General features: G+C 32.7%; 1 protein-coding gene across 2 annotated transcripts in view; it reads right to left on the bottom strand.

Annotated features, from left to right (window-relative positions):
* The window catches only part of Cpr66D (Cuticular protein 66D), a 16439-nt gene extending 3290 nt beyond the window's left edge, over window positions 1-13149 (bottom strand). Inside the window, exons 1-3 of one of the 2 annotated variants that reach the window (XM_088230355.1) lie at window positions 13000-13149; window positions 11590-11715; window positions 7970-8173 (exon numbers count right to left, since the gene is read on the bottom strand). In XM_088230355.1, coding sequence (XP_088086481.1) covers window positions 7970-8173; window positions 11590-11715; window positions 13000-13074 — 405 coding nt within the window. In that variant the 5' untranslated portion in view covers window positions 13075-13149. The remainder of the gene's footprint in view (window positions 1-7969; window positions 8174-11589; window positions 11716-12999) is intronic. The other variant, XM_088230356.1, reaches the window with a different exon arrangement.

The following is a 13149-nucleotide window of genomic DNA, read 5'->3' as shown; positions in this document are numbered from 1 at the left end:
ATCGTCGTATGTGATATTTCCCTATTGAAAAATACCATTATTTAAATCTTACGATAAAATGTGAAAACAAGTTACGAATAATATTTACTTAGAAAGTTAAAGATATCTATGTATAGGCGGTCATGTAGTTGGTTGAAAAGGTAATGAAAAGTTAACGAGTTAAGTAGAGAAGTTACTATTTCCAGTTAGTCATTCTGGTTTGTTTTATTCTGTGGGCTGCTTGAGTAAGCAAATATTTATTTAGAAAGTAATTTGTTTACACCTGCAATATTGTATAATAACAGTTCATTTATCATTTTCTTTTTTGTAGTGTCAATGGTTTAAAGTGTTAATTTCATAATCAAAAGATTATTTCAATTACCGGATATTTGTATTAGTAGGTATTAAATAACGATCAGCGACGCGTACTTCTCTATTATATAAATACGGGTAGGTAATATGTTCAGCTAGATAGTTAGGTGGCCTCACGACTTTTTAGTTACGAAATCATCAGACCGCCAAATCGTTTAATCACTAAATAATAATTTGCAATAATTAGCATGAAATCAATCTTCACCGTCTAATTAAATTTAGCGATCTAATCAGCGCGGCGATGTAAGATAGAGTGATCCAAGAGTGCGCGGTTCTCAAGAGTACTCATCGATCATACTAGAAAACTCGAAGACCTACCGGAATGGTTTAGGTTTTAGTACTATTTTGACAGTCCTGGCGAGTGGGCGTGCTGGATTCATAGCTATCTGAAAATACGAATATTGTCAATATTCTATTACTTTAATGTTAAATTTTTAATCCGGCCTGCTTTCTTTTTTTTGTAATTTTTAAAGCGTGGAATTAAAAGTAAATACTATTTTAATTTACTTTTTATTGATTTATTGAGACATCAACCGGGCCGTAGCCAGGGGTATGCCAGAGCAGGCTCTGGTCTCCCTAGAAGATTTTTTGCTTGCCCTAGCCGCTAACAAAAACTTACTCCTTGGTAAAATATTAATATAATGAATATTGGTTCTACTTAGGGATGAAAATAGTCTAATGAATTTACTAATTGTATTATTAACGATAACGTTCTTAAACATTATAGATAATTCATAAAGTCAGTGCACACAATTTTTGTCTGTTAATGAACTTGCAAGTCTAGTTAGATTTCGCGGAACATCACGAAAATGGTCTATTTGGTATTCTTTTTAAAAATAAATTGCTTACAGACAAATAAATCTATCAAATCAATCATATCTACGGAATGCTCTAAATACGGACTAGCTACACATTTATCTTCGGAAATATTATTGAAATATTGCTTAAAAACACCGTTCTTCACGGCAATATTTCAGTGGCCACCATGGAGAAAGCCCGTAAACAAATAGAAGAAGAAAAAAAAAAGTCTAGCGGCTAAATAAATTAGGTTTGTCAGAATCAACTCTTTGCGAAGGACTTAAATCGTGACATAAGAGGTACGTGCGATCACTCGGTATAGTGCGTACTCTTGCTGAACCACCGGGCGTACTCTTGCAAAATGGAACTGCAAGGGTACGCAAAGTTACAGATTTTGTATTTATTTTTTTCCCTAGGGTTCTAAAACTACAACATTATAACAACCACTACATTAAACAATGATGACTTTATGCTAAATGTAAAAAAAAAACATTTCAATGCTGTTTTTATTACTAGACGACCTAAATCTAGCAGTGCTTTGCTATTGCTAGATTTGAGTATATACTCGTAACACAATTTAAATTCGGTATCAATTATTGTATTTTGATCAAATTAGATAGTCACATTTACTTACATTATTATTTTTGTGTTTCGGATTATATTTTTTTTTTAATATAAAAATTCCCTCTCACCGCATGCATATCCTCAAAAGAACTTTTTCCCTAGGGAATAGATGAAATATTTTTAGTTATATAATAATACCCAGGACAAAGCTCAACAATAATTAAAAAAATCACGCGTAAATTGGTCCAGTAGTTATTTAGTCAATCGAGGACACGCATACGAACATTGCTTTTTATATATATTGACTAAGACACAAAACCAAAAAGTGCGCACTCTTAGAGAACCCTACCCTCATAATAAACGCAATAGTTAGTTGTCTCAGGGGTGATATACCGAACGCTCTCGCGTCCGAAGAAAAGCTTTTAACTCGCGTAAATATGTAAATACAAAATACGCTAGATAAAGTGTTTTCTACGGCGGCGAGAGCGGTTCAGAATAGCACCCCAGAGTATAACAAATAGATCAACCGCCAAAGCGATTTTGCGATTCCACGTGTCCGAAGGACGAGCGCCGATGCCTGCGATTGGCGCCGCAAATTCCGAAAATGATCATATTATTCCCATCTTTATTCGAATTAGCAACTAGCTATGAATATAGTAGCTACATGTAAACCACTGTCGCGTTATTTCATGAAAGGTAAGAAGATATTCTTCGGATACGATTTACTTTTAAGATGCATGTTAAAAATAAAAATTTACAACTAAAATCACATTAGTCGTATATTTCACGCTCTCTCCGCCGAAAATCGAGCCAGAGACCTCATACGATAGATGTAGTTATTAATCAAACTACAGAGGATGTGGTTTGAAAGGAGTACCCACTTCAATATATTCTCCGAAATTAAGGTACCGTTTATACAAGAATCGCTGCTCTAGTTAAAGAAAGGCAATTTATTGTGTATTACGCAATGAAGTTGAAATTTAGTTGAACGCAAATCAAGTTACGAATCGGAGAAAGTGACTTTAATCGTGTGTAGGTAGGGTTTGCAAAATACAAAAATACAGAATAAATTTATATTTTCAAATGGGGTATGTAAACTTATTCAGTAAATTTGTGGATTCTCTGAATATTTGGTACCAACATATTAACTAGTAGATAAAGCAAGCAACTCTATTTGCATTTAGAAATGAAAAAATATACAAGCTATCGATATATTTATCACAAGATATACTAATTCTCCTCGTAATGCGTACGTTTGCTTACCTTGCTTATAAGGTCCCGAGTTTGATTCTGTCTTAAGGGGAAAATAAAATATTATATTATATTTGTGTTTTCTTTCTTTCTTTCCCTTTTTTTATAGTGTCCCTAGACTTCCATTTAGCAGAAGACCCAAAAAAACAGAAATTACCACCACATAAAAGGGGGTGTCTATTTCTATTATGACCTCTAAATATTTTTGTCAATTTCTTTGTGCCACCCCTAGCTTTGCTGACAATATTGTGTCAATGCATATTTTGTATATTCTGATCATTATTAATGTAATTAATAATCAAGTTACTGCTAAAACTGTTCAATTTTAGTGCCTCATTCAATTCTCAGAACAGGAATGCATTCAGTACCTACATACAGTGTTTTGCGGCTTGCCACCATCTTCTTCGAAATACTACGTCTACCAACTATGTACTTAATAATGCGCTGGCATTCATAGTGCGAAGTTTATATTTATTTTGTATTGAAAATACATACACTTTAAAAAAGAAAATGAGAAACTATGTCCACGCATACTCACCCACAAAGTTTATATATTTATATTTTTATTCCGTAGGTAGCACTCAAAAGTGCACTATAATTCGAGAAGTTTATATTTATTTTGTATTGAAAATACACTAAAATAGAAACTGAGAAATCCACGCATACCCACCCACAAGGTTTATATATTAATCATATTAGTGATGTGTATGTGTGTATGTACGCAGGGCCGGTTTTAGCTCTACCAGCGCCCTGGGCGGGATTTCTACGGCGCCCCCTATCTTCCACCCCTTTAAACCCATACGAAAAAAGGCAAAGTTTATAATTAAATAACCATTTATTTAAAAAATACTAATAAAATTTTACTTTTCTAGCCTTTCTATCAACGATCTTTTATTTAAATGTTTAAGGTTATGTTTTCGGCAATTTCGTTTTCGATTGACAAAGATGCCAAGTTTGTTAATCTAGATTGAAATATTGTCGATTGTAGATAAGTTTTTATCAGTTTAAGCTTAGAAAAACTCCTTTCCCAACTAGCAACGCTATCCATATATTTGGATACAGTTCTTGTAAGTTACGATCTTTGATAAAATTCAAAATAATGACAGGATTAAATACATTCTGATCGGGCAAAAATGATTTCAGACTTACGAGTTCATTACACAACATAAAACCATCTATATTGGATTTAGAATCTACTTTTAATTTCAATTGGAAATTCCTTCAGAGTTTGAGAAGGTCTGGTTTTTCCAGAATCTTTTTTATATTGAACAGAAAAGACCAAGATTTCGAGTACTCATTTAACTTTTCAAATCTTTCATTGAGTGAAATAAAGGTAGTGTTCAAAAGGCTGTAGAAAAATTCAACTTCAAATTTGTTTTTTGGAGGAGTTATAGGCTCATCGTGGGCCACTATAACGGAAATTTACGAGTAAGATGGACTCACTCGATGAGCGAGTGGATAAAATGGGGCGCCTGCAGCGCCCCTTTATATCTGGCGCCCTGGGCGGTCGCCCAACCGCGCCCTACCCTAACGCCGCTACTGTATGTACGTATGTGGACGAATGTGTGTATATATACAGGGTGTTCTTTAAACCCTGTCACATCCGAAACCACGATGATCAGTATGGACAAGAAGACATATTAGTATATTAAAAAAAATATTTAGAGCGAAGATATTTAAAAAAAAAATATTTAAAAAAAAATGGTTGCTTACTTCTGCGGGGGAGAAGCGAGGGGAGCGCGACTGCGTGATTGACGGGGTGTTAGACTCCCCCCTCCTCGTTTTACCCCTGCATAAGTAAGCAACCATTTGTTTTTAAATATTTTATTTTTGGAAATTTTATTTTAATGTGCCAATATGTCTTCTTGCTCATACTGATCATCGTGGTTTCGGATGTGACAGGTTTTAAAGAACATCCTGTATATATGCTCGTATCAATGTTTGTTTTTATTTTTTTTTGTCTGTTCTTTCTATGAACTTTTTATTTTATTTAAGAAGGTAAACATGAACAGAAAATATAAAAGGTAAAATAACGAAACCCACTAAATCGAGAAACCGGCTTGTAAATTATTATTATGTATTAAAATGTAAGCTTTGAACGAGATATGTAACCCGTTAGCTTAGCAAAGTGTACGTAAATTGTATCTATGATAAAATTTATAAATAAATTTTAAAAATACGCTGGGGTACCTAGAACTACTATTATTTTTTTATTATAATTTTTTACGACATTTACATTACAACAAAACGTGTAAATGTATTTCTTATGTCATAGATTTATAATTCTTTATTGAAATAAAACATATTTATGAACATGTTCGTTTTATTTTGGATGCAACCATTTTTTTAAACTTTTAAATCCACTGGGAATGCTTTTCAATATTCAAACGCCTTTATCCTTTATCTCCTCAACTCTTTCAATATTTCTTACTACTACTACTACCATCACGCCATTTCCCCGTAGGGGTAGGCAGAGAGAATGGACCGCCACACACGTCTATCCTGGCATACAATCCTAGCGAAAATGTTTCTTATATTTTTTCTATTTGTCAACCTAATTATAAATAGATACGTCAATCTGCAATAACCATCTCAACTAATGTTTGTATTATCGTCATCATCATTCCATTTTCATACCTAAAGGTGCATAGGGCACTGCAGTGGTACACCAAACGCAACGTATCTTGATAATTTTTTTGTTAAATGAAGGTAAGATGATCAGTCTTACGCTTCATGTACCAGTCCAGGAACTATGTAATATTTTGGTGGGAAAACACCCTTTTAAATACATATTTCTTATCAACCGTGACGGGAATCGAACCCAAGACCTTTCGCATGGTAGGCAAACCAGCTGACCATTACATCACGAGGCCGTAGATAAATACTAATATACAGGATTGGGTTAGAAATAATTCATTTGCTACGTAAATATCTATGCGACCCTCGGTGCAACGTGAAACAGTGTGTGTTCAAAAATTACGATTATATGCGTTAGTAGTCTGGAACCATTTTGACGAAATTTATTTTCCCACACCCGGGCGATGTCCTTTTAATATTCCAAGTACTTTAGCAGTCCAAGCATTTTATAATATAAAAGAATTAAAAGTGTCATATATTCATGCGATCGATATATTTATTATAATTTTTGTTAAAATACAGTTAATACATATAATAAAGATAAATAAAATGTGAAAGGGATAAAAATAAGAAACTCGCAATATTGCATTGGAATCTTAATGATTTATTATTTGTGTGGTACATTTTGTTGTGTCGTGAGCTGAGATTATTATTATTATGGATAACTTATATTGCGCCATTTTCGTCATATAATACCTCAAGATAAATAAATTTCATTGAAACTTTTTAGTATGTAATTTAAGTCAGATAATTTATTTTGTTATAACATGCTACGGATTTATTTAAATGATTTAGATAGAACAAAATTCTAATTTCTCAAATATATCATGTATAGTTTGTTGTATTTACTATCTTTATTACATGTGATTATCACATGTTGGCGTTATGTTATCGAAAACTTTGGGTACTTTTGAATATGGTTAGTTGTAAAAAAATCAAATCAGCATCTCTGGTTTGTAATAACAATTTGTGAAAAACATAAATTTGGTAATAATTATTATTGATATCTGAGTGTATGAATATATCTCAGAATGCATAAGCAATAAGGTCATTGGTACAGTAAATGTTCAAAGCAATAAAAGATATATATTGCAACATACAAAAACTGGAAACTTTCTATTAAATTCAATAACACAAGTTTCGTATATATAATATCATAAACTTGCATTCTTGCAATAAAGTTTTTCCGTGAACTACTAATATTTTGCCACAAGGGTGAACACTGAAAAACCGCATTTGTAATTGTTTTTTTTATGAATAAAATAATTGCGTGTTATATTTTTTATTACTAAAATAGCTGTTTTAGTTTAACAACTTTATTGCGGACTAAACCTCAGGACAAACGCTATTTTGACGATAAAAAAATGCAGGTATTTAATTTATTATATATATAAATAAATAGTATATATATACAGATATACATGTATAATGTGTCTTTTTAATAATATTAGTATATAAATGTTAGATATAACTGAAAATAATAAAAATGTTTTCATAAATTTTAATATAATGTTTACAATAATTAATTCTCCAATTTCCAGTAAATAATCTTGAGGGCTGAGCAAGTGCAAGTTGTCCAAACATTTAATATTTAAATCGTCAATCATTAAATAGCACTTTGTTATATCTGATTTATGCGAGACTAATAAAAAAACACAATTGCGTCTGTTCTTGCCTGGCAGATTAAATTAGATGCTAAAGATAATATGATTTGATAATTTGACATCGCGGTAAAATAGCCGCCCAATCTTCCGATATTTTTTTCAACCAATCATTTATACAGGGTGTTCATAAAAACCTGTCACATCCGAAACCACGATGATCAGTATGAGCAAGAAGACATATTGGCACATTAAAATATTTTTTTTAGAACGACTAAAATCTTTAAAAAAATATATTTATAAAAAACAAATGGTTCCTTACTTCTGCAGTGGAGAAACGAGAAGGGGAAGGGAGTCGGCCAAGCCCCCCTCGCATCTCCCCTGCAGAAGTAAGCAACCATTTGTTTTTTTTTAAATATATTTTTGTTTTAAATCTTTGTTCTAAATATTTTTTTTAATATGCTAGTATGTCTTCTTGACAATACTGATCATCGTGGTTTCGGATGTGACAGGGTTTTAATAACATCCTGTATAAGACGGGAGTAACAAGTAACTTGTAACTTGTGTAAGTTGTAGTTTTATACAGGGGTAAACAAAAAGGTTAGGGCGGATTGCAGATTTCTTATCAGATATTGGGAAAAAGATTCCGTGTCTTAACATGTGAACTTCATTTTATTTATTTTGATTGATCAAAGAGCTGTAATTTCTCACTGCGGTCAATTAATCGGTTAAATATACCAATTAATTTTCCTGAAGCCCAAACTTACGTCATCATCCCCATTATCTTCGGGGGTGATCTGTTGGAGATCTTCGGAAGGCACCTGTGGGCGGGGGCGCGGGCGGAGTCCCTGGACCCTAGGCCTGTACTCCGGCAGGGCCTGCGCTTGGAGCTGGGCAGGGGTGGAGAACAATTGGGGCTGAGGCACAACCTGCTGCGGGAATTGGGCCTGATACTGCACGGCCTGAGCTCTCTGTGAATCAAAAAATAAACTTAAAAAAAAACGCGTGAGGACGGGATATTCTCAGCAGTCGAATCGAAATTACTAAAAAGCGTGTTTCTTAAATAAAGGTAGGTATTATAAGTATTATACAGGCCTTTATCGAAATTTAAGTATATGTACATTGTACAGTTATTCTTTCGCTTATGTGTTCGTGAAAGAAGGTTTTCAAATAAAATATTTTGGTGTGTCTACTAACGCAAACGAAATTTGTATGTTAACTTGTTTCTCAGACAGGCATATACACAACATTTAAAATTTCAATTTTAGATCAAGCGTGTTTGAAAACCAGTCTTTTTTCGGCTTTTTTAGGAATAAAATCAAATCAATTATATTGTTCAGCAAATGCTCCACAATCTACAAAAATACACAAAGCCTGAAAGCAATACGGAATCGGATTAACATGAATAGTGTAATATTTATAAAAAACTTTGTTCTTTTTAATAATAAAATTTCTACACCTAAATTAATATTTCTTTTTCGTTTTTATTATTATTATTAACCCAACATTTATTACATTCATTACAAAACAACACATTAAAATACAAAAAATAATCAAACAAGGCACGCAAAGTGACTTTCATGTAAAATAGTATCTTCATCAGCATGGGGCACTGCATTAGTACATCAATCGCAGTGTATCTTGATCATTTTTGTTACATAAAGATGATCAGTCTTACGCTTCAGGTCCAGGGAAAATAAAATATTCTAGTGTTAAAACACATTTTTAAATACGTATTCCATATCAACCATGTCGGGAACCGAACCCGAAACCTCTTGCATGGTAGACAAACGCGCTGACCATTTCACCACGAGGCCGACTAAGTACCTTACTATGATATTATGGATCAGCGAAAATTCATTAGGTCATAACAGTACTCTATTACTTGAAAAAAAGAAAGGAAAAGAAACATTATGTTTTTATAAAAACTTTTTCATTGTAATTGATAGATAATTGGCTGTGTGACGTATAGTTTAAAAAATAATTGTTAATGCCTAGCGAACTTTCAACCTCAAATATCTCTAAACTAGTAACTTTGACATAATGCCTTTTCGCAAAAGCCCCCGAAATGTTTTTTTATAACTAATTAAAATGGGGTGAGCTTTTTTTTATTTGTTTACTTTTCTATACATATTTACATGTGCATAGAATTTTATTGACAAAAATACATTTTAAAAAAATACATCTTAAAATTAAGCTATAACATAATTTGGAAAAAATGTCCACAAAGACTTCAGCGTCTGAGCGTGGGCCATTTCTATTTTAATGATTAATAAGTTTAAAGCATATAAATATGGTATGACATGACTATGAAAAGAAAAGAAAAGAAAAGAAAAGAAAAGAAAAAGAAAAGAAAATCAAAATTAACATATCATGCTGATATTATGTAAAATAGGATTTATTTATGATGATAAACAGGTTTTTTTTGCAGTATGCATTTAATTTTTCATTTTTAAAAATTCAAAAAAAAATATCGTTCAGGGTAAATAATAATGAAAAACACGGGGAGACGCGTACGGCCGCGTTAAATTTTTCACTTCTCATTCTTGGACCTACTGTTGCTCCTAAAGTATTGATCCTACAGTAAAAATGAAAAGAACTTAATTTGTAGCAAATATTATTTAAATAATTATTGTAGGAGTCATATTAACGGTATTCCTTAACGTTTTCGAGATATGACCCGAAATCTGAAAAGGGGGACCTTTCCCCACCTCCCCGCCCTTAGCAGACCCCCCACCATCGATGATTTTAAGTATGTTGATCAAGACACCTCAAGGAACACGTTTGCTAATTTTCAAAACTACACGAATTATTTCCCCTGATTTCACTAATTTGCTTGGGCTAGATGCCAACGTGTATTTTCGACAGAAAGGGTAAGTAAAAATTCATAATCAACTACAATTAACAGAAACATACAGTAAATCATAAATGAATTAACGGAACGGTGTTTTACAAACAAACCATCACGCTGTTTTCTCGTATTTAAAAAAATAAAATACATCAAAATGAGAGGATAGAAATCCACAAAATTTTGTATTTGAATACAAACCTCGCTTCTTTTACAATGAAGATTCTATTTACATTCATACATCTTCTCAGGAACGAGTGCCGATAATTCGTACTGTTGATATTTTTGCACGATAAGCGAACGCGCCAACCAGTACGAGAGACGGAATTACCTCTTCTTGATTTCCTTTTCCTTTCAGGATTTTAGACTGAAAGAAGCCATTGAATCGAAAACACTCACGTTTTGGTTCTATTTTACAAACAAAACTGTATTATTCGTCCACCCGAATAGAGGAAATATAATTTATACTATTAATAGCCAGTTGCACTAACAAAAAATCATGTTTAAAATAGCTTAAAGTTTAACAGTCGTTACGTTTTCGACAAAATTGACAAATCGTGGCTTCAGTTCGTTTTTATCCAACAGACCAAAACAGAAATCTGCAGAAATAGAGTTTTAAAGATTTTTTTATGAAATAGGCATAAATAATGACCACAACTTAAGACTAAATTCGTTAAAAAAACAATTTAAAAAATATATTTTAACATTTTAATTTTATAAATAAAGGCTTTCACAGAACTCTTGTGCACTCAACTCAATTTCGTCAAAAATGGTCTGTTAGACAAAAACGAACTTAAGCGACGAATTAGTTGTGTGAAATAAGTAAGATACGAAGTACAACCAGAAAGTAAGTTCCGTTATTTGTGCTATCCTACTGTATTTCTTGCCATCGCTGCGCTGCGATCACGGTTTCGCGCATGCGTGGTACGCACCCTGGCCAATTGAGGAGTTGACGCTATTATGGGGTAGCTGAATGTTGTATACGCATCTTAGTGCTTGGATAAAATGCTAAAAAAAATAAAATCCCTTCGCTTGTGAGATAAGGTCTGTTATTCGTTTCTTTAATGCGAACAATATTAAACCAATCCACATTCATCGACAGATCTGTGGGGCGTGCGGAGAACGTGTGATGAGTGATTTAATTATGAGGATGAGACAATTTTATGAAGGTCGTAATAATGTACACGATGACGAACGAAGTGGGTCTCCATCTTTGGTTAGTGATGGGCTGATTCGAGGAGTTGAATAAAATAATACAAAAATCCGAAAGTTTACAATTTCCGCTTTCTCAGACAACAAAGTTTATTAAACTCCAGTTTTTCGTAAACGAATTCACGAAAAAGTGATCTTGAAATTTGGGAAATTCCATAGAGAAAGCAATGATGAAGATAGCTGTGATGGCAAGAAATAGAAACCTGCTTTAGGAATTTATTTGTCTGGATATGCCGCGTAAAATAAAATTTTGTCGAAAACCCAAACAATAATTTATACTTTTAAAATGAAACTTTTTGTGATGCAACTGGACCATTATAAGTTTACCTGAATGTATTGGGGCTGGGCATTTGTTCGACTGTCTTGTTCAAAGATAGGGGTGGCTTCTTGTGCTGGCCTATCTTGCTGATTCTGGGCTAAATACTGGCGTAGCAAGTGTGGGGGTAAAGCCTGCTAGGGAAAAAGAAACAGCGTTGATGATAAAAAAATTATGCAATCAAAATTTCATGTTTTACGTTTTGTTATGCATAAATCTGCAAAACCACAGGTTAAAAGTTTTTAATAATGTCGTCAACTGAAACATTTTATAGTATGTACAATACTATCGAACCTTTGTATAGTATATAACCTTTGTATAGTACAATCTTGTCGAAATGGGGACACTCCGCCTTTGTGTGAATACGAAATGACAGAATCAATATTTCAATCCGTATTTAATATAGTGTAAATTGGATTCCATGTAAAAACTCGCAATTATTGAATTGGTGTTTATTTTGTAGAACTCCATTATTTAAATCAAATACTGATTTGAGACTACTTATTTAAAAAAATATCCTTGGACTCGCCAAGCATGATGCGTTCAGTTTTTTTATTTAAGTACCTACCTAGACTTGTATAACTATATTTATTTATTTATACTTTTACATTAATTGTATTCTTTTCTTTATACAGAATAATGTTCCCTCACTGGGGTGTCGAGGGAAACATTTTACAAAATGTGAAACATGCCTAAGATTAGCTATTTAACAAAGTTAACATAATAATAACAATAAAAAAACGTAATTAATCCAATTACCCTAATTATAATTAACGTAATTAACAATAATACTAAATTAACTGTATCTGTTAGATTTGAGACCCGTTTATGTTGATCACAATCACATGAATTTTACGTTCAACGCAAATTTCCGTCAGTCGAAATTTATTTATTTGTTTATTTACTTAAAGGCAGTTTATTACATATATTTGAGACATAAGTCCCAACTCCATGGGACTTAAAGTCGTGTGTTGAGTTGGGACGAGCAATTAGTTGACACAGACACAAGAGTATAATCATCACAAATATTATATAGGATCAGAAACACAACAATAATAATTACAACAAAAAACAAATATATGGCACATCAATATGGTAAACGGTAAACTCAAACATTCGGAAAATCATAAAATATTCTTGAACTTTCTCAAAAAACTTCAGCAGAACGTAGAATTCAAATCTCGGATTACGGAAGATAATCGTCATCTGTTATGTTTCCTGAACACCACAACCAAACCATAAATAATGATATTGCAAAAAAAACGTATGTATTCCAATTGTATGTAGGAATCATCACAAAATCACAAATAACATTTTCACTTTATAAAGTAAAAAACGGGATGTTCAATAGACCACATTGACTGAATATTTTCAACCCTTGCATAAAAATATGTAAATCACTATTCAGTTTGCGATTATACCTGTTGAGGTAAGGGGTAGGCCAGCACTGCCGATAATCCCGCAATTATAAACATACTTAAAAAGGCACCCCTCATTTTAATTCGTTTTTCCACAATATATTGAAATATTCACGCACAAATTAGCTTGAAGTTGAAAGAGCTTTGATCCGT

Source organism: Micrasema longulum, unplaced genomic scaffold (genome assembly GCF_059751315.1).
Source record: "Micrasema longulum isolate JH-2025_06_02 unplaced genomic scaffold, ASM5975131v1 h1tg000747l, whole genome shotgun sequence".
Lineage (NCBI taxonomy): Eukaryota > Metazoa > Arthropoda > Insecta > Trichoptera > Brachycentridae > Micrasema > Micrasema longulum.
This window is presented reverse-complemented; position numbering and strand designations above follow the sequence as displayed.